Here is a 27,262-nt window from a genome sequence, read left to right on the forward strand (position 1 = left end):
GAGGAGTAAAGTATTCAGCAGTACAACTGAATACGGGACGAAACCATGCCAGGTACCCAAGATGCAAAACGTGCGCAATGCTCTACACAGCGGAAACAATACAAATACCACACAGGAATCGGGAATACAAAATCAGAGAAAGGTTCACCTGTTCCTCCAGCAATGTCGTGTACCTCATCATGTGCATGAAATGTCCAGGTGGCTGCTACTACATAGGTGAGACGGGGCAGGGGCTAAACAAGAGAATGAACCTACATCGCCACAGCATCACACGCGGAACAAGAGACAGTCCTGTCGGCGAACATTTCTCTGACTCTGGCCATAAGATGAACGATCTGAGGGTTGCCATACTCAAAGGTAATCTTAAAACACCGAAAGAGAGACGGTTGCATGAATACAAATTTATGCAACTGTTCGGGACACTTAACGGTGGCCTAAACAGAGATCGAAATTTTATGAGTCATTACTGACACAAGTGAACTCTCTTCCCATGAGCGCTAAAGACCATGTCTGTACATACTGTGCTATATGTATGCACACACAGCTGTCTCTTACACATACCAATACTCCTTGTTTTTCCATCCCTATACACCAATAGGGACCACATAGTATCCACACACACTTTTAGTTATGCTACTATCTCTCACATTTCCACACCTACCCACACCATTTATATTAACTCCCACTCCACACACCCCTTTTGTAAAGCACTGTATACACTGTGGGCTCTCCATTCATTTATATTCACACAGATACACACACACTCTTACATCACTAACTTTCAGGAACCATTTAACACCTCTAGCCATAAATCTCATCCACACCGGGCGGGGGAAGGACCAGCACAGATAACATTCCAATAGACACTGTTTTTAAGTATACCCTTTGCTTGCTTCATTCATTGTAACATCGCCGGAAGAAGAGATCAGTGCATCTCGAAAGCTCGCACAAATAAAAGCATTTCGTTAGCCACAGAGTGGTATCATCTATTTATTTTTTGATTATTGAATTTCGGCTAACACGGTACTGATACCTCTACTTGTGTGTGTGTGTGTGTGTGTGTGTGTATATATATATATATGTAGCCCTTTTTCTGAACCCCTGAACAAAGGAACTACTGATGCTGTGTTTTACCTGTGGCTCTAGGAGCTCTAAGCCTCCGCTGATGGGGAGCCTGGGGTCTTATTCACTCTTAACATGATGCAGCGCCTCCACTTACCCAGGATCCCCATTTTAGAAGATATACCCTGAGTAAGAAAACATAACCAACGGTATTTGTGCAACAAGCAACCTTTTTACTATTATACTAACTAATACGATAATGCAGCATTCACATAACATGCGTAGGACCCTTACATTTTATAACCAAACATTACACACTGTGGCTCGGCCACACCTTTATAGGGTTAATGTCCTGTACACAGGTGGCTCTGCCACTCTCCCAAGGAGTATGTCCTGCAACTAATAATTATAGTGAATAGTTACTGGCACACTAGCGCCCCAGTTAGTTAGTGGAAGGCGGGATCAGCGCCTGGTGACCGGTGTAGGTGCACTTGCTGACTAATGATACCTCCCGGTCACTGCGGTGACCACACCACTTCACAAAGGGTCCGTAGTGTTGCTCCAGCCTTGCGCCGACACTCTGCTCTGCTGCGCGGTCTATTCTCCAGACCAAGATGGCGTCCGCAACTCTTGCAATTGAACCAGCAATAATGGGACGCTTCCCTAAACGCTACGGCCGTCCCTACAAAAGCGGCACCCTACAGTGACAGGGGTTATACTCCTGGGGGCTGGGGAATGTCTCTGTCCTAAGCGGAAGGGTCACTGACCCTCCGCTCGCACACACGAGGTTCCGCCACCTTCCTCCTTCTCCTCTCTCACTCGTGTGTCCGCCCACACGCTTCCTGTCTCTTTCCTATCCAGAGTCTCACACCCTATTGGTCCCCAGCCTCAGCTGACTCCTCCACAGTTCACAGTTCACAGTTCAACCCCCAAAGTCCCACCGGATTGGTTGCCGTTCGCGCACTTTCCTTGCGCATGCGCAACCTTGCACTATTCACCCAGTGACCTTACTTGCAAAGGAACAGTATGGCGCTTCCTGCATTAGTAACAGCGCGGAACCCACATATATATGTACACATTCCTAACACATCCTTACATATATATATATGTTCCTTTCAGGCAGATGTAGAAGGGAGAGAGAGACGTTTCTTCCCTTGATTTGCATTGATTTTAATGAAATTAAGTATGGGAGATTGCAGGACAATAGGTATACATTTTCAGTCGTCTCCATGAGTAATAGATATATTTATATATATATAAGCATTCTAAAATACTTTGTATTTTCCGCTTTTAATAAGAACAGGTTCACCGCACATGTTAGTGATACCTAAGTGAGTCTGTTGCCATCATCAATGATGGCCGCCGCACCTTCATCCTCACAACTGCTCTACGGTTGCATAACTTCCTGCAGAGTGAGCTCTCCCGGCATGCAGCGAGGCGGGGCAGCTTCCGGCCTTCACCAAGATGGCAACCCCCATGCACCGTGTGATTGCTCGCAGGCAGGCGTAAGTGATGCGGGGGAGACCGGGGGCCGGGAGATCCCGGGAAGTGGTGCCCGGGTTGAGTGACACATGATGTAGGGTGGGGACGAAAGCATGGGTGCACAGTGAGGTATACCCATCCCTATATACACAGAGGATGGGGGTTGTTGCATCAGATACAAATATATATGTGTGTTGTAACACCTAAAGATTTAATTTGTTTTGATATTGCCCTGCAGTCTGACAGGTGCGCTCTTTTCTGGATCTGAGTTGATACTCTGTCAGTTTACAAGTAATTTGTGAGGGTTTCTGGAAAATTGTAGTTTAAAATCACTTTCTGTTTATACATCTACTTAACTGGCAATCCCTCTTAGTACCAAAGAGTACGCATGGCAGTGTCATGTTTAAGGGGTTACATCGGGGTCATTGCCTCGTAATGTATTTTGTAAATTGGTTTGCAAAGATTGTGTCCTGAAATATGGGAGGGGGTCTGATTACCTCTGGCACCTCCTTTTTTTTCTGTCACTCTTCAAAAATATAACCTCACAAAACCATACCAAGCTAGTCTTTCATGAAGAATACAGAAAATATAATTTTAATTGACTACTCAGTGAGACTTTTTTAAGCACAGTGGGGCATATGTATTAATGCAATAGTGGGACAAAAACATTGCACCAGATGTATCAAAGTAACAATCCAATTGATTTTTAGTGGGAGTTTTGTCTGTGGTGTAGTCCCCTGCTAGAACTGCATCACTTTTTTTCTAGATGCAGCAAATGAAAATACACATTTATGTACTGGTGAAGAGGATGCTGCATTCCTTGTATGTGTTAAGCTGGAAAAGACACTTGTGGTTGTGTGCCTGTGTTTAATTATACATATAGGAACTCATATCCTCTTTGTCTTCGTGCTGTTTTTACATCTGTTTTATTTAATTGCTGTTAGAAAGCAACTTACGTTTGCTTAATATATGTAAATATCAGTTACATTTTTTAATTCCTATGGTGAAATTGAAAAAAAAAAGTCTGTTCATCTACAAATTACTGTACTTGGTGATGTTTTGCAATGGGCAGCAGTACACTGTCTGATAGTCCTTTTCTGATATCTTATTTTTTATATTTTAAATCCATTTTCATTAAAAAGACTTTCAAACCGTATATTTGCAATTCAATTTAGAAAAGTAGTGGTACTCCAGGGTGATAAATACAAAAAGTCCCTCTCTGCCAATACCATCAGTGTTGCCAACATCACTCCATATTAGAGATTTTTTTTTATCTAGTCAGTTTATTTTTGTACCAAGGGCATGGTTCTTAATAGGCCTACATTATTATGTAAATTAACATGAGGTTATGCTGGCAAGGCAGTTGGCATTCGCCTTTGTCAGCATGGGTTATATGAAACCATCAAACTGATGTTGTAGTCATTTTAAAAACAGTCTTACTATAAAACAGCAGTGTTTAGCTACAGGTTACATTTAAGGCACAGTTCTATTTGTATTGTAAACTAGATCCCAGTTAGTATTGTGAAGTAATTTTTCAGTTTGTTTGTAAACATGCTAAAACAGCAATCCATGCTGCTCACACAAGTGGGTTTTTTAACAACATATTACAGATATGTACAAATCTGCATTTGAGTAGATTTTCTGAAAACAAGCATGAGATATTAAAATGGTTCACACCAACAGTAGTAAATAGCAATTAGATCCATAAAATACATTTTAATTTGCAAGCATTTTCTTACGGGTTGCAAATGGTATAAACCTTTTATATATTTAAAATAATAATAATAATTTAGAAAAAAAAGGGGGGTCGGGGGGTCCAGGGGCCTTTTTATGAATATTTGTGGTTTTGTTTTTTTAAATAAAAATAGTGAGAAGTTATAAGGACAAGATGGAGTACAAATTGATTAGGGTTAATTTAAGTGTGTGTTTTGTGAATTAATGTTGATTGCTTTTACAGTGAAGCAAATAAGCAGAATGTACGTTGCCAGAAGTGCCTGGAGTTTGGTCATTGGAGTTATGAATGTACTGGGAAAAGAAAATATCTCTACAGACCATCAAGGACATGTGAGTTAAAGAGAACATTAAAAGAAAAGGAAGCCAGGTTATTGTTAGGTCAAAGGTACGTTTAAACAATCCAGTGGTTAACAAAATGTATTTGTGTGTATTTTCTAATATGCTTGTTGATTTCCTGAGTCATTATTACATTCCACTTAAAATCACTATTGATATTTTTTTTTTACAGAACAGGGAGTCCTTTGGGGCTGAATCATGCTAGTTGTTGCTCCAGGGACCCCAGCATCAGTCCCGAGATACTTGCAAGTTTAGTTAGTGGTGTTCCCTCAGTTATTTAAATGGCTGTCCCATAAGAAGCCACAACATTACCAAGGGCATGGTTCTTAATAGACCTACATTATTATGTAAATTAACATGAGGTTAATTCCCCCCGATCACCACCTCCCCCCCACCCTCTTCCCCCCCCCCCTACCACCCCACCCCCCCATATATATATATTTATTTATTTATTATATCTCTACAAAACAAAAGCACAAACTGCCATAGTGAAGTATGTACCAACATTTTTTACTCACAAAAATAGATGTACCCTCACATAGGGAAAAGAATAAAGAGCTTCTAGAACCAGTATAACGCGCCCATCTTGTCTGTCGACGTTCTCCAATTATGTTAATGCTGTCAGCGTCTTTTACCCGTGTAGCCTTGGTGTCTGCAGACCACCAGGCAGCTCTACCACGGAAGTGGAAATAACGGCTTTACAGACAGTTGTACTTTGCTGGGAGGACTGGAGATTCTCAGCGGGCACTTCTCTGGTCTCTCAATGATCAGCACAGCACCACTCCTATGTGTTTTGTGGCGGTATCCACTTTGTCAGGGAGTAGTGATGCAGTGGTTATACCTGCACTTTATATGGCAGAAGAAGTTCTCATTGGTTAATTGAAACAGTAGGAAAAAGCAGGCACCAGTAACTCAGGAAACAAAAAATAAAGGATATCCAAGGGAGCGTGTGCCCATTAAAAATGAATTTAATGGAAACTACAAAAAAACAGCTGCATTACGGGGTACAGAGCCCCCCACCAACGCGTTTCAAGCGCAAGCTCTTTTTCAAGGTGAGTAGTCACCTTGAAAAAGAGCTTGCGTTGGTAGGGGCTCTGTACCCCGTAATGCAGCTGTTTTTTTGTAGTTTCCATTAAATTCATTTTTAATGGGCACACGCTCCCTTGGATATCCTTTATTTTTTGTTTCCTGAGTTACTGGTGCCTGCTTTTTCCTACTGTTTCTCTTGCCAGCACCCCAGAAAAAACGGAAGCACGCCCCCTGCTGTGGATGAAGACTGGACAGTCTTAAGGACATATACAACTCAGAGTGAGTCATTTATATCACCTGCTTATTATCTATTCCGATACAATATATGTTGGGTCACTTTATTGTGAGGTCTCTTACTACATTGCTCGTGGGGGACCCTTGTCCACTAGTCGGATTATAATGGAGTAGTGATTGTTCTACATGTTATGGGTTAATATCCCTTACTCATTCATCAGGGGGTTTATACTGCAGGACTCTTCAATCAAGTATTTGAACTTTATTGTGGTTTCTTTTAAGTACCATATTGAGGCTTTTTTTCTGAGCACCACACATTTTGCTTTTCATTGGTTAATTGAAATGCATACATATGTATATGTACTCATTAATCAAAATGTAATGTCCATAATTTTGTTCTGTTTTTTTTTAACATATTATTTTTGATGTGTTTCAAAAAATTAAATTCCTAAAATATAAGTCTTTTAATTAAATGTCAATTGTAATGAAATGTAGTATTTATTTTATGCATAATTATATTTATTTTGCTTTGCGTATAATTTATTATAATTATATTTTTAGCATATTGAAGTCCTGCATTTTACTCTCCGTGCATATAACTACATGTATTATAGAGTAAGGACATCAAGTATATAACATTTTCATAGTTTAGTTTTTATGTATATTCATATATATGTAACAGTAGATGGTTTTAAGGCCCATAATATTTACTTCAATGTATGTCCTATACATTTAAAATGTTAAACTCTTCAATAAATGTTTTAAAAAAAATTAAATTCTGCCATATAAAGTGCAGGTATAAACACTGCATCACTACTCCCTGACACAGTGGATACCGCCACGAAACGCGTAGGAGTGGTGCTGTGCTGATCATTGAGTGACCAGAGAAGTGCCCGCTGAGACTCTCCAGGCCTCCCAGCAAACTACTGTCTGTAAAGCCGTCATTGCCACTTCCAAAGAACAGCAGCCGGGTGGTCTGCAGACACCGAGGCTACACGGGTAAAAGACGCTGACAGCATTAACATAATTGGAGAACGTCGGCAGAGAAGACAAGCGTGTTAGGCCGTGGTTATACCAAAAGTGGCCGTTGGCGCTGCGCAGCTCAAAAACAAATAGCAACAAGACAATTAAAATGTATATACCTAGCGTGACACGTGTGCAGACTAGAACTGCAGGGCGGCAGACAGGAGAACAGACCAGGGAAATTGGTTTCTTCAGGCGACGGCTGCGTCACGTGAGCGGTTCAGCCAATGAGGACGGACCCCTCGCTGCCACGCCTACGTCTCCTCCGGCTGCCAACTGCCTGCAGTGTACATGCCACTACCGGATCGCATAGCTGATGTCACCAGGTCGTGCACGCCCAGCTGGAGCTGGAATGATCGTAACCGTATACTGGTTCTATAAGCTCTTTATTGTTTTCCCTCTATAAGGGTTACATGTGTTATATACAAGGACCACATTTTTTTATTTTATTTTTTTTGTGTAGACTTCACTGTTGCAGTTTGCGCTTTTGTTTTGTACATATCATCCAAATGCTGGGTAGATCCTTTTTTTTTTCTGGAGCTGCGCCATAAGGTTTTTTTATAATCCCTTGTTTCTCTTGTTCCCTCCCCCTGTTCCCCCTTCCTCTCCTCTCCTACACTTCCCTCATTTTGCATTGCAATCACAAATTGCAGGTGTAATTCTTTCAGTCAGTGTTGCACTCTTGTTGAACTTTATTGGATTATATGTGAACTATTTTAGACACATATATATATATATATATATATATATATATATATATATATATCTCCTCTATTTCACTACTGAAAGTACAGTTATTATTGGTACATATATGTATGCATGTTGATATATATGTGGATGTAATTTACAAAATTGTTTTGAGCTCAACATTGTATATATCTCTACAACATATTCAATTTCACATTCCAGTGTTAACTGGGTATTCACATTAGTCACTCTTTAGCTATTACACATACCACTAAAGCACAATATTTCACATATGTCTCTATTATCTCCTGAGGCCCCCATGTAAAGAAATGTTTTTTTTATTTTTAAAGAAACGATCATTATCTGTAAAACAAGTATCTACAAATGCATTACATCTGTACATGGCCATTTACACATCACATCTTGGTGATATGCTTTGTTGCGAGCAGCAGCAGATTCTCTGATAACCAACATTTATTATAAATCCCCTATTCATTAAAAAGAATTGAACTGTAAGTTTGCAATTAAAGAAAGTTAGTGGTGTTCCAGGGTGGCAAATAAAAAAATGGAGTGGTAATTAATACCTCTCTGTACCATCAGTGTTGCCAACTTCACTCCATATTATCTTGAGCTATTTATCCTGTAATTTTATTTATTTTTGTACCAGGGGCAATTTTAGTTCTTAACTGTCCTAAATTACTATGTAAAATAGGGAGTGATCACATGAAGTCAGGCTGGCCATGCACTTGGCACTCTGCTTTGGCAGCACAGGCGTTGTATGAAGTGCTGGCTTAGTAAGACATAATATAAGACAGCAATGTTTATCAGTGGTTTCCAACCTTTTTTTGGTGACGGAACCCTATGGGAAAGTCTGAGGAACCGAGCCCTCTCTAAGGCTGGGGCCATGGTGCCTTCGCCCGCGCTGATGTGTGCGGAGGCTGTGGGAAAGCGGGTGCTTCCCCTGGCCGTGGGGGGCAGGGTTCCTAGGGGCATCACGGAGCTGGTTCGCCCTCATTGGGTGAACCGCTCACGTGACCTGTCTGTCGCACTGAGAAATCAGTTTAACTGATTTTTCACGCAACGCGCGCCCCCTCCTGCTTCCGCGCGGACGCACCCGCACACCGCATGGATGCAAACAATGCCTTAAGGCAATCTGTTCACTCAGCCCGCACGGTCTGCGGCACCATGGCCCCAGCCTAATGGTGCATCTGAGATCAAATGCATTGTAAATTCTTCTGTATTTGATGCAATTTTCAAATGACCAGGAAATTGCTGGCAACTCTTTAGAGAATGCACAGGAAACCCAATGGTTCCTTGGAACCCCTGTTGAAAAACACTGATCTACCGGCTAAATTTAAGGCACAGCCATTTGTATTGTACCCTAGACACCAGTTAGTATTGTTAAGTAATGTTTCAGTTGGTTTGTAAACATGCTAAAACAGCAATCCATGCTGCTCACACCAATGTTTGTTTTAACAACATATCACAGATACCTTTTTGTAACAACGCTAGATTTCTAAGCACAGAGTTCATATTGTTGGTCTGTAACTCTCATGTTGATGTACAGTATCATAGGGTTTTAAATGCTCTAATCTAATGATCATGCAGTCCGTGTCCTTGTGAATTGAACTGTCTTTCTATTCTTGTGCTTGTTGTAGCAGTGGCAACAATGTCGCAGAAACAAAGATGAAGAAGAAAAGGTCAGTTACTTCCCATTACCAGCTCAGAGCAATCTGTAAACTGTGTATTAACGCCTTCATGTTGAAGGACTGCAGCGCAGTGTCAGTAACCGTGCCAGATGAATCTGCAGTGAACTGAATAGCTTCATTTCTTGCGCTCGGTAGAAGTTAAAGATGGTTTCAAACATAGCCATGCTCATTATTGCTGTACACAGTATCTTGTTTGTTTTTAGGGAAGGAGTCAAAGTATAAACAGAATCAACATCTCTGCAGTGTTACCAATGGTGTAGATAGACATGCGCGGGCCACCGGGCAAAAAGGATTTCAGGGCCCCTTTAATATTAATGTTGACTGCAATTTTTTTTTCTCCCTCCCCATCCTCTCCCTGATCCTCCCTCTCCCTCCTCGTCTCCCCCCCACGATCACCACTTCCTCTCCTCCCTACACATCATCACCTCTCCCCCCCCGTCCCTTCCCCCTCATGGCTACCTGTGGGTGGTCCGGCGTTAAACAGAGGATAAGACAGCAGAGTTATCAGCAGCTGCAAGGCAGAGCAGGAGAGGACCGTGCTCTAGTGGTCTGTCCCGGAAGTCTTATTTTTTTTACTTCTGGTGTCTGCTGCTAGAGTGCACTCCTCCCCTGCTCTGCCTGTGTAACAAATAGGAAAAAATGGGACATACACACCAAAACTAGTGCTAAAGTACTGCTGACATGATGAAGTCTTGAAATCTTTGGATATATGTAACAGAGGAAACTGCATTTGTTATAAATAACCATGTCTCAAAAAAAATAAAGCGGACAAGTAAAAAGGCTGGGGGAAGGGGGAGAGGTATTGAATAAGGAGGAGAACAGAGTTACCAAGGTGCCCAATGTGAATTAGCAACCTGGCGCACACTAAACCTCCCTGGTCCCGTAGCCCCCACGATACCTTCTGTCACGCCGAGACCTGTGTGCACGAGAATTTTCGTAGTGAAGGCACCCACGGGAACGAGGTTAGCAGTAAGTCCGTGTGCAGGCAAGACGTGCTCCAGCCGGGGGTAAGTAAAGCAGGAAAACAATCAGATGGCAGTGCACAGCGATAAAGTGCCAAAAGCAACTAATATAGAAAAAAGCTAGTTTAATAAGAAAAAACGGACAATTACATAACCAAGCGCAATCTGACGCGTTTCGTCCTGCTAGGGACTTTGTCAAAGAGTACTCTTTGGCAAAGTCCCTAGTGGGATGAAATGCGTCAGCGCGCTCGGTTATGTAATTTTCAGTTCTTTCTTATTAAATTAGCTTTTTTCTATTAGTTGCATTTGGCACTTTTTTATCGGCTGTGCACCGCCACCCGATTGTTTTCCTGCCTGTGTAACAGCTGCTGATTCCTCTGCCGGCTTATCCTCTGTTTGACACCAGGGCCTGCCGCCACCACATAATTAACGCTAATGCAGTGTACAACTTAGTTCAAAGGTCTCAAAGTCCTCTTAGGATTTTAAAACCAGTGTCGTCAGAAAAGTAGCTAATGTGACCACCTACATCAGATGTGTTCCTCACGAGGTGACATTGCAAGATTCTGTTCTTGATTTCCTTCTGAACTTAGAAGAACAAATACACAATAAAACATACTATTTTCACATGGATCAACCTGGACCTGATTGATTTTACCATCTCCCCCTGGCTGTCTGAAGAGAGCGATGGACTGCCGAAGGGGAGGAGGGTGGGGGTTAGGTAGAGGAGAGTTGGCCCCCCAAGAGTACGGGTGCTCGGGCTATAGCTACGCCCCGTAGTTACTTGGCGTGGGAGTTGTATTTCTGCTCCTGACATAACACCGTGCTATTAAAGACTCAGGTCCGCAAGGTCAGTTTGGAGGTACAGCTTGTAGCGAGGGGAGTTTGTTTTATGAGGAAGGTGGTTGTTTAACTATTTTTCTATGTAATTGCCCTAGGATGTATGTTTTATCAGCCCTGTATATACAGAAAGCCTGTTATAGACAAACAATGTGCATCCCTTTACAGGTCTAAGAGTGTCACCAGCTCCAGTAGCAGTAGCAGCGATAGCAGCAGCAGTGGCAGTTCAGATAGCGACTCTTCATCAGACAGTGAAGATTCCTCCAGCTCTTCCTCATCTTCGGAGGACAGCGACAAAAGCTCTTCCAGCTCCTCCTCCTCCTCCCCATCCTCGCAGAGTTCATCCTCCTCCTCTGAGTCCGACTCTGACACGAGCGTTAGCAGCAGCAGCGGTAGCGGCAGCAGTGATGAAGATAGCAGCTCAGAAGATGAGCCACTGAGAAAGAAGAGGAAGAAATAAACGTGGCGGAGGGACTTGTATCTCTAAGCTTTCACAAGGCCTACACTTTAGGATATTTTCATCCTTTATAGGAAAAGCAATGGGGAGCCTATGTTGCAAAGACATCTGGTTTAGAAGATACCTAATGCAGTGTACAACTTAATTCAAAGGTCTCAAAGTCCTCTTAGGATTTTAAAACCAGTTTTTAGGGTATCGTCAGAAAAGTAGCTAATGTGACCACCTAAATCAGATGTGTTCCTCACTGGAGGTGACATTGAAACATTCTGTTCTTGATTTCCTTCTGAACTTAGAAGACCAAATGCACCATAAAACTTACTATTTTCACACGGATCAACCTGGACCTGATTGATTTTTCTTTACAGTACTCCCATCTTTTTGCCACCTGTTACGGAGGCTAATGTCATCTGTATATAGGTTGTCTGTATAGACTATGAAATGGCTACACTTTAGTCCAACCTTTTCTGTCCTTCCAGATTTTTCAGTGTGTGAACTAAGGATTAACCTTCTCATTGCTGGAAAATCCTTAGAAAAACATTTGGTCAGAAGTAGTTGGAGATAATGTATTGGGGAATATTTTCTTTGTGGAATAAGTTGCAGAGGGATTTAATAAAATGTTAAAACAGTGTGTTATGAAATCCTACTACAGGTTAGATTTGTAACCTTTCTTGTAATATTTTCATGGGAGAAAGAAGCGCCCACACTTTTACTTGTGGCTTTAAGGTGGGTTTGTTCTTTGTGCAATTGAATGGAACACAAGCACTACAGTATTTTAGTGCAGTTTGCCAAGTGCCATGTCTTTCCACACAACTGTGACAACACCCGATGTTGCAGGTTCTTTCAGTACTAAAAGGTTATTGTCACCTCGTACTGTGCTCTAAGTTTTGGCTTGGTAAAAATGTGTGCCATTTTTTCCCCCTGTAAGGACTGTGCTGCCTTAAAACGTCTGTTGTGTTAAATGACTTGGTACGAACTGTCCCCAAATGCATTGTAAACATTGCACCGGTACTAGCTGCTCATGTTTTTGATTTAGTTTACTTGTGTCAACAGGTAAAAACATCCACAGCGTCCATTCAGCTGCTAAGACTTTGCATTAAGAGGGAGCTTTTTTCTATCACCCCAGAGTTGCATTACAATGGAGCATGCTCCTCCTGCCAGTATGTAAAGGAATTAGTAGGTCTACAGTCTTTATTTGGCTTATTAAGACTAGCCTTTCCATACATTTTGTTATAGACACAAATGGAGGTATGAAGACACTATGGGCCAGTGTATAAAGTGTCACAATGGACCTTATTGCCAGAACTCATCAATGCATTTTGCAAATGTGGTTGTAAGTGTAAATTTATCATAACAATTAATACTTTTTTTCTTTTTTTTCCCCTCTCCTGTGTGAGGTTTTTGGGGGATGGGAGGAACACTTACCAGATGCACATACTGTAGTGAGATGTATAAACTTCTGCATCTGTTACTTTTCTCCTATTGTGTGTCAAATTCCTTTGCCACGTTTGACTTGGTTTAAACTTCTGTAACGAACGGTCCTTGTCAAATGTAAGACACTTGTTTAACAAATATAGTACACTTAACAATTTATTACAGTGCCTCTAGTTACACTTAATTATCTTTACACATAGCCACCATAAAACTTTAATGTTCATGTTTATCGGAAATCAAAACTCCCCTGAAACGCCAAATATTTACTGGGGCAATGTTGGAATTTGCCATATAAAAGCAAAGCACAGTGGTAGCAAATTCTACCAGCCAACATAATAAATGGTGTACAGTATTGGAGTATTTTTCAGTTCATATGTTTAATAAACCTGCCATTAGACCAAGCCTAACCTGAAGAGGCAGATTGTACACTGTAAATATTAACCGTATCTTTCTGTCTCTCAATCTTAAGAAAGGGAAATGTATGACTTAATGCATTTTGAAGTCCTTTTGTCCCCCTAATAATCTGAGCCCCTAAGGGGCGAGAATGTAAATCTGGAAGAGGAGTCGTTCTTCAAAACTTATTCCAGACTCCGTATTTTTAGACAATCTCACCTAATACTTTCAGCATTTTTAAACGTCACAACGTAGAAGAGTTTATCCTGTTTAAGAGATAAATGGTTAATTAGAGTGCATTGCAAGCTTTGCTTGGACCATGGTTTGCAACAATTCGCTTCTAGGAAGCTGTGTTTAGCTTTCCATCCAACATATTAAATAGGAAACAAACTACACTTAAAGCACCGTTACAGATCCGTACTATGGAGAGGACTGGCATTTGTTTATTTTTTTTTCAGTGAACTAATTTCTTTGTCATTTGAGTTTGGGAATTAAGGAATATCCCATTCCATAATATTGACCGTACTCAATAGTGTGGCAGCACCAGTTTGGCACAAATGTACGGAAAGTCCCATTGACTTAACGCCAATTCAGCAGAATGTTACCTTCTCCTCCTATGTGTCCCTTGTGTCTGAGTTATTTTAACCTCTATCCCATAATGCAAGGCGCAGCCACAGCAAGTTTTCATTTTATATTCTGTTTTCATTGGAAGAGACAATTCTGAAGGCCTTGTGTGATGGACAGAGCCAATAATAATTGCCTGGCAAAGCTGTTTGCTGGAGTTTCAACTTTTGTGCAGTGTTTTTTTTTTTTTTTAATCAACAATTGCGTGTTCCTTGAATATAAAATATATTTAACTAAATAAAGACGAACAGTTTTCAAACATAGTATAAATTCAGTCATTTAAAAACTAAAATAACTAGGCCAATGTGAAATGAATGAACAGTGGAGAAAATGTTTGTATCGGCATTAAGTGTGCAGCATTTAAAATATATAGATATATGGTATTTCTAAAGCACAGTTTCGTGTAAGAGAATAAAATTGTGTAGCTTTCTGTACCTTCCAAAATATGACTTAATGTGCCTATAAATGTTCTCATTTGACAAAATCTTTACTTCGTGGCAGTCGACATCATTCGTAAGAGCCATGGTGCAGCCATCTTTGTTTTGTGATATAATTTGAGATTGGAACAGGATTGAAATTCCTAACCAATTATTTATTTTTTATTTTTTTCTTCTTCTAGAACAACACAAACTTGCCGTCTCCATCTCCTGACATTTTAGATCAGGCAAGAGAGAAATAAAGACAGGTTTGTGCAGTTCCAGGAAAAGCAAAAGCCAGAGAAATTAGTCATAACTTCCCATACACTTTAGCCTCTCTGTTATTTCTGGTTGCCACCGATAACATTATAAATCAAAAATGGCTTACTCTTGAAGAGACATGAGTATCTCAATCATTTTTATTTTACTGTGTAAAGCTCCTGTAGGGTTATGTACTTACTTTTCTTTACGTTTTAAAACAATATATTAAAAAAAAAAAAAGCCTGTCTGGTCAAGTATGTCATGATTTAGTGTTTTATCTATTGTTCTTGGGGGTTATTCATTAGAGATATTGCAAATGGGGGCAATATCCCAGTTTAATGATTATAAACCCCATTATCTTTTAGAAACAAAAAAAGTTATCCACAGTAGCAATGTTTTTGGAGAAGTTAGAATGCAAAAGAATGAAACATTGGGTTCTAATGGAGTAACTCGGTGAACTATAGCTTGTTGTTTTCTCAAAGTACAACTGTAGACTATTTTGACCTTGGCTTACTTAGCAGGAGAGGCATTAGGTGGCCTGTGTTTCAAAACAAATGATTATGGTGAAGGATAATTCTCCGTCTTGCTCATGTTGGCCCATATGCTCTGAAAGGTGCTACTCTTTATCACACCTTAACTCTCGCTGAAATGAATGCAAGTTGAGACATTCTAAAGCTTGGTACTTGTGCACATGACAGATAAAGTGCTGTCCCAGTGCTGGAGGTTTTAAAAGGTGTTAGTGCTTTGTGTTACAAATTGTTGGCAGTGCCACTATTTATCCACTTCCACATAGACACACACACAAAATATTTTTGGACTTGCGTATACAAATCAGCCTTGTGGGAGAGATGCACAGGCTCACCAAGAGTTGTGTGACTTCAAACTGGACCCTTGTCCAAAATGGGCAGATGGTAAAATCGGCAACTTCGGTGTAAATAGAATAAGCTCTATGCCATTATACAGCCAGAATGTCCATGACACAGACATATCTAGTTCCACCCCTCACCCAATACCGAGTCCTCATAAGTCAATTCTTATCGGATACTTGTCTCCACTTAAGACAATTTGCCTGTAGAATCCAGCTTCCTCAGATTAGGTTAAGATTGTAAAAAATACCAAAATATTTGGTTGCCGTGGAAAATGAAAGTAAATATGCTTAAAAACTAATTATTTGTGTGACTTTTTGTAGAAAGGCACAATTCATGTATATGTAACCTATCAAACACATCTCACTGCCATTTCTAATACACATTGGTCTTGGGATGCGCTTATAATGCCGGCAACGCGACCGATGACGTAACCCGGCGCCATTGCGATAGTTGTAATTCAAGTTTAGGCGACGTTGCTGGCTACAAGGCTTGTGACATCATAAAAGGGGAAGGCAGAGGGATGGAGAAGCTCTCTGAATGCCCACAAGAAGAGGCCGTCGCCGAAAAAATTATATAACAGTGACTACCAGATTTTTGGTAGCACTGTCGCTAGGTCGCATGCACTATAAGCGCCGACAACAATGCATTTGTTTTGACGCGGCGGTGCCGGCACTATAAGCGCAGCCAGTGTACTTTTAAGGACTTCACAAACCTGAAACAGCAGAATCAGTTTACAAGGCACATTGCAAAACTGAGAGAAGAACCCTGTAGTGATTACAGATTTGTAGGAATTAGAGCTGAGACATAAGCTTATATTTTGTAAGTAGTGCTATTCCGGGACATGAACCATGCCCAGAGAACACTTTACCACTCCAGTGAAGAGGCTGAAAGATGCCTTCTGACCCAAGCATAATTAACAAGGGCCAATAAATGGGGTTTTAAGTGTCCCTGAAAAAGAAAAGCTGGCTTCACCACATATTGAATAGGGGCCACTGATGGGAAACAATGTATCTTCCAAAAAAAACTGGACAATTTTGCATGTTTGTGGTCATAATAATAAAAAAAATGTCCATGCTAAAAAGATCATTTGTTATCAGCATTCAATGGTATCCTAATGATTCTGTTCATGCAGCAACTTCCAGCCACATTTCTGTCCTTCCATGAATGCAATAGGACCGACATAGCCACTGCCCAAATGCACGAAATATAAGTTAGCCCTATGATATTAAATTGAGATGTAACATCTTTAAAATACTCTAAAAAGGTCATTATGTTTCTTTATATAAATGCTGTCATTTAAACAGACCAAAAAAAATCTGTTTGAAGGCTGCTTTAATGTAGACATTTTTTTTTAAAGGAGGGTGGTAGTTTAGATTTCCAATAAGTGCTACAAATATTTACTTTTTAGGGCAGCCGTTACTATTGATATTTTTAATGGATGTACAGTTTTTATCCCTTTTTGATGGAGCTTCAAGATATTGTTTAATAGCAATTATTTAAACTTATGATAACTCCCCTATCCCATATAGTAAGACGTAGGGTAATACAGGGATGCGCAAAACTGGGGGACGTGCAGCGATTACAGAGGCCCCGCGTGCTTTCCCAAGACATTTAAATCCAATACCGGGGAGTGTGCGAGGCCTCTGTAACTTCCCTTACCTGTTCTCCGGCAGCTTCCAGCGACCTGTCGCCATGGTTGTGTGGCATCAAATGATGCCACAGGGTCACATTCTGTCAGAAGACACCAGAGAGAAGGGGGGGGGGGGGCAGACTGAAAAGTTTGTGCACCCCTGGGGTAATGCACAACTGGCACAATGACACCAACTTTTATCAACACATTTATATTTCTGGGTACTTGATTGAAAGAACAAGTTGCAAAATAAATTGCGATTTATTTCCTTAATAGACAAACAGACGACATCTGCAGAATACACTTGAATACAACACTTACGGGAATCAGGGAATGAAAGAAATTGTCCTTTGAAACAAAATAAATTGTCCTCTGCTTGCAAGCGCAAGAAATGCAGCTTTGGTTTTAAAAGTCCTGTGGTTATGTGGTTATTAACCCCTTCACTCCTGGACTGGTTGCTGCTGTACTGGAACAAAGTCTTGCATCTTTACATCATGGATTAAAATTCAAGAATCACACTGGGAATAATTGGGAAGCCACAGTTATAGACTGTCCAAAGCTATCTTTAACATGTGGATCCAATCCCTTCGTGGGAACAAAAAAAACCACGAATAGCCAAGTGACCCACAATTCATAAGACCGGTCAAAGAGGCTGTCCGGTGGGCAGGGCGCATGGGTCAGGTTGACGCCCAGGCCACTTAGCATACCTGGGCTACACCCATAACTTGGGGCCACTCTGTCTGGTCTCTGACTCGAAGGTGTCACTAGCCTGACATCTGCTGTGCATCAGTATACCAGTATTGTATACATTATGGGTCTCTGGGTCTTTTCATAATTGACACTCTTTTAGACAGGGGGGCTCTAAATCTGTGAGAGTAATCCTAACCCTTTGAGGCTCTGCCATAACTATAGCCCTTTGAGGCTTGGTCATAAAAATACCGAAGCTCATTCACCCATATCACAGCTGGATGTCCAAGTAATTCCTGCTTGGACTTACAAAAAAATACCTCCTGCCTTACATTTAAGATCTGCCATCATGTGTCGGTTAGAGGGTATGACAAGCAATGCATCTTGTCTTTTACCCTCGCAGACAGGGAATGGCCTGCAAATGGGGAATAAAAATGGCGGGGACAGGGCAACAACAGTAATGCATGGCAAATCAGGTATTAACCCTTTCCTCTCCGTCACACCTCTCCCACTCAAGATGCAGGGACTGCCCTGACCACCCCGTCCGGTGGCTGGGCTGACGTGCCAGCTCTTGAAGTTAGTAAGTCCTGAGGGCTGTCCTGGCGTGAAAGGCCATCAGCATTACCATGCTCACTTCCCTTCTTGTACTGGATGGTGTAGTTCCACTCCTGTAAGGCAAGATTCCAGCGCAAAAGTTTAGCATTTTCCCCCGACACCCTCTGTAACAAACTCAAAGGATTGTGGTCAGTTATTACTGTGAAATGTCTGCCATACAAATAAGGCTGTAACTTCTTTAGAGCCCACACTATGGCCAGACACTCCTCAATGGTGGCATATGCCACCTCCCTGGGCAGCAGTTTGCGGCTTAGATATACTACTGGGTGCTCGTCGCCCGCCTCCCCCACTTGGCTGAGTACAGCCCCAATGCCAAAGTCTGAGGCATCAGTCTGCACCAGGAACTTTTTTGCATAGTCTGGAGCAGCAAGTATAGGAGCGCTGGCTAGTGCAGTCTTTAATGCCTGAAACGAGACCTCACAGGCAGGAAACCAGACTACCAGCACAGACTGTCGCTTCTGGGTCAAGTCAGGGGTTTGGCAATGGCGCTAAACTGAGGGACAAACTTTCTGTAGTAGCCTGCGGTGTCTAGGAAAGCCATGACTTGCTTCTTGGTTTTGGGAACGGGCCACTGCACTATAGCTTCCACCTTAGCTGGTTCTGGCTTAAGATGCCCACCACCCACTCTGTGCCCTAGGTACAATACCTCTGCCATCCCTACTAAGCACTTGGTGGGTTTCAACGTGAGTCCCGCTTCCCTAATCCTGGCTAGCACCGCAGCTACATGCATTAAGTGTGAGTCCCACGAATTACTAAAGACAGCAATGTCGTCCAGGTATGCCCTTGCAAACCCTTGCATACCCTCCAGCAAGCGATTGACCAGGTGTTGAAAGGTAGCCGGTGCATTTTTCATCCCAAATGGCATCACTAGAAATTCATAGAGGCCACTTGGGGTAATAAATGCAGACTTCTCTCTAGCCTCCTGGGTCAAAGGGATCTGCCAGTACCCTTTACTGAGATCCATAGTCGTCAGATACCTTGCCCCCGCGAGTTCATCTAACAACTCATCCATGCGGGGCATGGGGTAGGCATCTGACACCGTGCCCGCATTGAGCTGCCGGTAGTCCACACAGAACCGGGTGGTTCCGTCCTTCTTAGGCACCACGACCACCGGACAAGCCCAAGGGCTCTGGGATGGTACAATTACCCCTAATGCCAGCATCTCTTCTACCTCCCTCTCTATACTGCCCTTCACCTCTGCTGACACTCTATAAGCGTGCTTATGCAGAGGTCTCCGATCCCCTGTCAGCACTGGGTGTTCTGCAATGTGTGTCTTTCCTGGCTTGTCTGAAAACAGAGTCCTATACTTCTCTAGCATAGCCCTGGCATCTGCTCTCTGCCTGACAGTCAGCTGAGCCCCTATCTCCACCTGCTCTATGGTACCTCCCTGCCTAGCCTCCCCCAGGAGATCAGGCAGAGCATTGCTTGCCGGATCCCCCATCGGTGGGCTGCAAATGGCCAGCACCGACGCCACACTCGGTGCTATGTACTCCTTCAGCATGTTGATGTGATAAGTCTTATTTCTCCCTGTCTCAGCATCTACCTGTACAACATAGTTGCACTCATTCATCTTTCGCAGTACCGGATATGGTCCCGACCAGGCAGCCATTAATTTGTTCTCCCGAATGGGCTTGAGAACAAGTACCTGCTGTCCTGGGTTGAACTCTCTGCTATGGGCATTCTGATCATACCAAGTCTTCTGCTTGGTCTGAGCAGCCCTAAGGTTGTCCTGTGCCAACCCCATGAGCATCTCTAACTGGTCTCTGAGATCTATCACATACTGAAGCACAGACGCATCAGTAGTGGTAGTCTCCCCTTCCCATCCCTCACGGAATAGGTCCAGAGGTCCTTGCGACCATATAGCAGCTCAAAGGGAGAGAAGCCTGTGGATTCTTGCGGTACATCTCGGTATGCAAACAGCAAGTGCTGCAGGTGAATCTCCCAGTCTTTTCCCTCTGCCTCTATAAATGTTCGCAGCATCTGCTTCAGGGTACCATTGAACCTCTCACATAGTCCGTTGGTTTGGGGGTGGTAAGGGGTAGTGCGCTGGTGCTTCACCCCGCACGCCTCCCAGAGACACTGGAGCAATTCACTCATGAACTGCAACCCCTGATCGGTTAGGATCTCACTAGGGAAACCTACCTTAGAAAAAATGGCTAACAGAGCTTTAGCTACTGCCCTAGCATCAATACTGGCAAGCGCTACCGCCTCAGAGTACCGGGAGGCAAAATCCACCACCGTGAGAATGTAGCGCTTTCCTGACCAGCTGGGAACCATGAGGGGTCCCACGAGGTCCATAGCTACCCGCTGAAAGGGTTCCCCTATTACCGGTAACGGGTTCAGGGGTGCCTTCACACGGTCACCCATCTTACCCATCGCTGGCAGGCATCACAGGATCGGCAGAACTCTGCCGCCTCACTGGATGCCCCCGGCCAGTAGTAACGCTGCAACAGCCGGGCTTGCGTCCTAGCGACCCCCTGATGCCCCGCTAGTGGAATGGAGTGGGCTACCCACAAAAACTGCTGCCTATATTCCCGGGGTACCACTAGCTGTCTCTTCCCCGTCCATACCTCATCTAACCCGGTGGCCCCTTGCTCTCTTGAAGTAATCAGACCCCTTGCTTGGCTTAGACTCGGATGCCCAGAGTCTCATGCCCTCCAAGCTGGGATCAGATCGCACCGCATCCCTAAACTGGGCACCTAACTCTGGCCACCCCCCGGTCACATCTGAGTCAGGGGGACAGGGTACAGGGAACAGTAAGTCAGTGTCAGATAGCAACTGAGTCTGGCTTACCTGTCTGGTCTCTGCAGAGACTACTGGAACTGTAGGTCCCAAATGCAGGGGGACAGGGGCTGGTTCTGCTGCGATCCTTGCTGACTGGCTCCTGGTGATCGCTGCAACAGGTGCCAGCTCAGTGGTAAACACACAGGTAACGTGACCTAGGTCGTTACCCAGCAAGACCTCAACATCTAACCCAGGCAAAACCCCCACCTCCCTCATGCCACGTCCGGCACCCCAGTCCAAAAAGACCCGGGCAACCTGGAGTGACCGCGGTCCTCCGTCTGGCATGGTCACTTGCATCCCGGTGCCGGGAGCAAATCCTCTGGCCGCACCATATCAGGTTGAACCAGAGTCATGGTGGCACCGGAGTCTAGCAAGCCGTCCGCCTGCTGGTCTCCAATGGTGACCTTCCGCAGATGCTTCTGCCGGACATAGTTGGGCTGCATCCTGACTGGAGCAACCTAATGTCCCCCGCTCTCCGCTGCTGGTCCTGAGGTGGTAAGTGCAGTCCCTCCACTGGGCATCACTCTGTGGGCTGGTTCCACGGCTGTTTCTTGGCTCCTCTGTGTGTGCCAGTTGCACACGGGCGACCGGCCTTGCAGCTGGTGAGCGTTGCTCCTGATGGGGTCCCTTGGACCGATCCTGGTCCGGACAATCTGGCCTGAGATGTCCAACTTTATTGCATGAATAACACCGCCTCTCATGCTTGAACTCTGCAGCCTTGGGTGCACTGTTTGCTGCCGCAGGCTGGTCTGTCCATGGAGGGGTAGTCTTAGCGCCCTGGGCCGCACGGCCCACTCCTTTGGGTGCTACAGGGTCCTTCATTGCAACTCGGCTGGCCACATACTCATCTGCCATTCTCGCTGCATCCTCATAGGTCTGAGGTTTATGGTCATAGACCCACCCCCTCACATCTGTGGGAAGCTGCTGCAGCAGCTGCTCTTGAAAGAATAAGTCCAGCAGGGAATGGAATGTTGTAACCCCATTCCCCTCCACCCACTGAGTCCCGTGCAAAGCCATCCTACTGGCATAGGTGCTGTATGACTCTCTGGGGAGTACTACCCCTGTCCGGAACTTGCCCTTGTAAGATTCTGGGGTCAGGGAATACTGGGTTAGCAGCTTGCTTTTCACATGACCGTAGTCATCGGCATCCACGTGTGGAATACCCATCACAGTCCGTTTGGCTTTGCCAGATAACAGTGATCACAATCTGACCACCCAGTCCCTTCTTGGAATTCGGAACCGGGAACACTGCATCTCGAAGTCATTCAGGAACGCATCGAGGTCATCTGTGCCATCCACGAACTTGCTGAAGCTGTGATGATCCGCCCGGGAAAGACCTTGTTCCCCGTTTGCAAGGTAGGAGTTGTAGGTTCTTCCGAGCACTGCTGTCAGGAGCTGTACCCGCTCTGCAGTGCTAACACCCGTTCCCCATGTAGCCAGAAGTGCAGTAAGCCCAGGGACGGCACACTCGGCAGCCGCAGCTGCTACCTCATCCGCAACCTCTGGCGCCAAGCCACCAGAACCGGGGGAGTCACTAGCACTCTCCTCATGTCCTTGCAGCCCCGGAGCTGGAGGGACCTCCTGCACTCCGGGCTGAATAGCGTCAGCCAACACAGCAGCTACGGGGACTTGCCCCTCTGGTAGGACCCTGCAGTCCTCATGATGCTCCAAATCCTCCTCCAGTTGTGTCTTCGACCGCCCATCTGTCGGTAAGCCATACCCCGCACATCTCTCCACGACTTTCTCTCTGGTCCATGACCTGAACCTTCCTGAGCGATCGCTCATGGTGCCTTCAGGGTATGGGTGAAGGGAACAGTGAAGTCTCTCGTGCGCTTTAGAAGTGTGTGTCAGTTGCTACTTGTCTGAGGAGCTCGCAAGCTACAAGGTCCTCACTATATTACAGAGCCCGCAGGAAACTGCAATATAGGTTCAATCAGTATCCCACCAGCTGCCACCAGTTTTTTAAAAGCTTGTCACGATGACACCAACTTTTATCAACACATTTATATTTCTGGGTACTTGATTGAACAGAACAAGTTGCAAAATAAATTGTGATTTATTTCCTTAATAGACAAACACACGACATCTGCAGAATACACTTAAAAACAACGCTTACGGGAATCAGGGAATGAAAGAAATTGTCCTCTGCTTGCAAGCGCAAGAAATGCAGCTTTGGTTTAAAAGTCCTGTGGTTATGTGGTTATTAACCCCTTCACTCCTTGACTGGTTGCTGCTGTACTGGAACAAAGTCTTGCATCTTTACATCATGGATTAAAATTCAAGAATCACACTGGGAATAATTGGGAAGCCACAGTTATAGACTGTCCAAAGCTATCATTAACATGTGGATCCAATCCCCTCGTGGGAACAAAAAAAAACACGAATAGCCAAGTGACCCACAATTCATAAGACCGGTCAAAAGGTCTGTCCGGTGGGCAGGGCGCATGGGTCAGGTTGACTCTCAGGCCACTTAGCATACCTGGGCTACACCCATAACTTGGGGCCACTGTGTCTGGTCTCTGACTCGAAAATGTTACTAGCCTGACATCTGCTGTGCATCAGTATGTATTGTATGTCTTTATTTATATAGCGCCATTAGTGTACATAGCGGTTCACAGTAGTAATACATGTGGTAATTAAATAAATAACAGATCATGGGAATAAGTGCTTTAGACATAAAAGTAACATTTCGGAAGAGGAGTCCCTGCCCCGAGGAACTTACAGTCTAATTAGTAGGTAGAACGTACAGAGACAGTAGGAGGGAGTTCTGGTAAGTGCGTCTGCAGGGGGCCAAGCTTTATGTATCGTGGTCAGAATATCCACAGTGCTATTCATATGCTTCTTTAAGCAAGTGGGTCTTAAAGGTGGATAGAGAGGGTGCTAGTCGGGTACTGAGGGGAAGGGCATTCCAGAGGTGTGGGGCAGTCAGTGAAAAAGGTTGAAGGCGGGAGAGGGCTTTAGATACAAAGGGGGTAGAAAGAAGACATCCTTGAGAAGAACGCAAGAGTCTGGATGGTGCATACCGAGAAATTAGGGATGAGATGTAAGGAGGGGCAGAAGAATGTAAAGCTTTAAAAGTGAGGAGAAGAATGGAGTGTGAGATGCGGGATTTGATCGGAAGCCAGGAGAGGGATTTCAGGAGGGGAGATGCTGAGACAGATCTAGGAAAGAGTAGAGTGATTCTGGCAGCAGCGTTTAGGATAGATTGTAGGGGAGACAGGTGAGAGGCAGGAAGGCCAGACAGCAGGAGGTTACAGTAATCAAGACGGGAGAGAATGAGGGCCTGAGTCAGAGTTTTAGCAGTCGAACAACAGAGGAAAGGGCGTATCTTAGTTATATTGCGGAGGAAAAAGCGACAAGTTTTAGAAATGTTTTGAATGTGAGGGGCGAATGTGAGAGAGGAGTCGAGTGTGACCCCTAGGCAGCGTGCTTGGGCTACTGGGTGAATGATTGTAGTTCCAACAGTAATGTGGAAGGAGGTAGTAGGGCCAGGTTTGGGAGGAAGTATGAGGAGCCCTGTTTTAGCCATGTTGAGTTTAAGGCGGCGGAGGGCCATCCAGGATGATATAGCAGAGAGACATTCAGAAACTTTGGTTTGTACAGCAGGTGTAAGGTCAGGTGTTGAAAAGTATATTTGTGTGTCGTCGGCATAGAGGTGATAATTAAACCCAAAAGATGTTATTAGGTCACCTAGAGAGAGTGTGTACAGAGAAAAGAGAAGAGGTCCCAGGACAGAGCCCTGGGGTACCCCCACAGAGAGATCATTAGAGGAGGAGGAGGTGTTAGCAGAAGAGACACTAAAAGTACGATGGGAGAGGTAGGATGAGATCCAGGATAGAGCTTTGTTCCGAATACCTAGAGTATGGAGAATGTGGAGGAGAAGAGGGTGGTCCACTGTGTCAAATGCTGCAGAGAGGTCGAGTAATATGAGCAGAGTGTAATGACCTCTGTCTTTGGCAGCATGGAGGTCGTCAGTTATTTTAGTGAGGGCTGTTTCGGTGGAGTGAGCAGTGCGGAAGCCAGATTGTAGAGGGTCTAGGAGAGAATAGGTGTTGAGAAAATGGAGCAAGCGAGAGAATACAAGACGTTCAAGGAGTTTAGAGGCAAAAGGCAGGAGGGAGACAGGTCGATAGTTAGAAAGACAGGTAGGGTCAAGCTTGCTGTTTTTGAGTAATAATGGTATGACTGTTGCATGTTTGAAGGAGGATGGAAAGGTTCCAGAGCAGAGGGAGGAGTTAAAAATGTGTGTAAGCGTAGGGATTATAGTAGGAGCTAGAGGTTTTAGGAGATGGGAGGGAATGGGGTCAAGAGGGCAAGTGGTAGAGGTAGAAGAGGCGATCAACAGCGACACATCCTCCTCTGAGACAGTGGAAAAAGAGTCAAGGAAGGCAGGAGGAGAGTTAGGAAGAGGTGTAGGATGGGGGGAAGAAACAGAGGGGGTGTTCTGCCGTATGGATTCCACCTTTTCCAGTATTGTATACATTATGGGTCTCTGGTCTTTTCATAATTGACACTCTTTTAGACAGGGGGACTCTAAATCTGTGAGAGTAACCCTAACCCTTTGAGGCTTGGTCATAAAAATACCGAAGCTCATTCACCCATATCACAGCTGGATGTGCAAGTAATTCCTGCTTGGACTTACAAAAAAATACCTCCTGCCTTACATTTAAGATCTGCCATCATGTGTCGGTTAGAGTGTATGGCAAGCAATGCATCTTGTCTTTTACCCTCGCAGACAGGGAATGGCCTGCAAATGGGGAATAAAAATGGCGGGGACAGGGCAACAACAGTAATGCATGGCAAATCAGGTATTAACCCTTTCCTCCCCGTCACAACAACTACCAATGCATTAACTTTAATTGACTTGCATGGAAGTTACTGCATCAATAACTATGTCACTATCCTTCAACCTATATTGAATAAGGGTCTAAAAGTGTAGCAGCAGTGACCTGGTTAATTCCAGCTTGAGAAAAGGCTGGATTAATTAACCAGGTCCCAGCTGCCTCGTTAAGAGGCTTTAAGAACCCAGCGCTCCCACTGTTGTGATTCCTGTTGAACCAGAGAATCACATTTTGAAACTATAGGTGCTAATAAAACAAAAGCGGTTATCTTTTTAGTTACATTTTCTGACTTTTGGAGTAGCAAATCCTCTCTCTTAATGACCCCAGCCCTGTCAATGGCACTTCTACATCATACCCCCTTTCTGTAACCCTCATCCCCATACATTTTAGGGTTAATGGTATTTCCTCTTTTATCACTAGTGGTTCTAATCACTCAGAACATTTGTGAATAGGGTAGGTTTAGCTTTAGAGGGACTGTGTGATGACTTGATGCCAGACGGAGTATTTCTATCAGTTTCCTTTTGGTACAAACGTGTACCGAGGTTCCCCCTCTGTCTTATACATCATCATATCAAGAAAACATATTTGTGTTTTACTAAAGGACAGAATGAATCTAGTCATGTATTCTATACTGTTCAATCTGTCAATGAAGTCGATAAGTGATGCTTCGGTGCCCTGTCATACCATAAAGATGTTATCTATGTAGAGTTTGTATGTGGAAATTTTATTGGCACATGTATCTTCAGACAAGATATGGAGTTGCTCATAATAATCCATAAATAGGTTAACATATAATCTGGCCATATTTGACCCCATCGTAGTTCCCCTTAGTTGTAAATAGAATATCTTCTCAAACTTGAAATCATTTTTCTTCAAAATTATATCAACCGGTAACATAATGAATAGTAGCAATAAATATTGTACATCGGCACCAGAAAAGAAGATGCTTTGAAGTAACAAATCCTTATTATTAGTTGGTAGAAACATCAACTTCTATTTTTCCTTTCTCAAAGCCAACTTATAGTATTTTTGGGGGGAGTATACACATTACTGTATATAGAAGTGACTGAAAATATGTGCTCTGAAATGCTTACAATTCACTTATTTTGTATTTCAGACGTATGTAAATTACAAGGAGAATACACTGGGATTTTAACTA

General features: G+C 43.7%; 1 protein-coding gene across 1 annotated transcript; it reads left to right on the plus strand.

Annotated features, from left to right (window-relative positions):
* The first annotated feature begins 2,491 nt into the window (after window positions 1-2,491).
* ZCCHC10 (zinc finger CCHC-type containing 10) lies at window positions 2,492-16,577 on the plus strand. The gene is made up of 4 exons (XM_075601087.1): window positions 2,492-2,567; window positions 4,502-4,663; window positions 9,246-9,287; window positions 11,264-16,577. Exons 1-4 carry the CDS (start codon window positions 2,527-2,529, stop codon window positions 11,553-11,555), a joined length of 537 nt encoding a protein of 178 aa, XP_075457202.1. The 5' UTR covers window positions 2,492-2,526; the 3' UTR covers window positions 11,556-16,577.
* The last annotated feature ends 10,685 nt before the right edge of the window (window positions 16,578-27,262 follow it).

The sequence above is a fragment of the Ascaphus truei genome, chromosome 5 (genome assembly GCF_040206685.1).
Source record: "Ascaphus truei isolate aAscTru1 chromosome 5, aAscTru1.hap1, whole genome shotgun sequence".
In the NCBI taxonomy this organism is placed as follows: domain Eukaryota; kingdom Metazoa; phylum Chordata; class Amphibia; order Anura; family Ascaphidae; genus Ascaphus; species Ascaphus truei.

Bases quoted from the DNA above. Each gene is read 5' to 3' on its own strand.
- ZCCHC10 (XM_075601087.1), top strand. From the start codon at position 2,527: ATGGCAACCCCCATGCACCGTGTGATTGCTCGCAGGCAGGC. The intron at 2,568-4,501 runs GTAAGTGATGCG...TTGCTTTTACAG, and splicing joins GTGATTGCTCGCAGGCAGGC to TGAAGCAAATAAGCAGAATG. The intron at 4,664-9,245 runs GTACGTTTAAAC...TGCTTGTTGTAG, and splicing joins AGGTTATTGTTAGGTCAAAG to CAGTGGCAACAATGTCGCAG.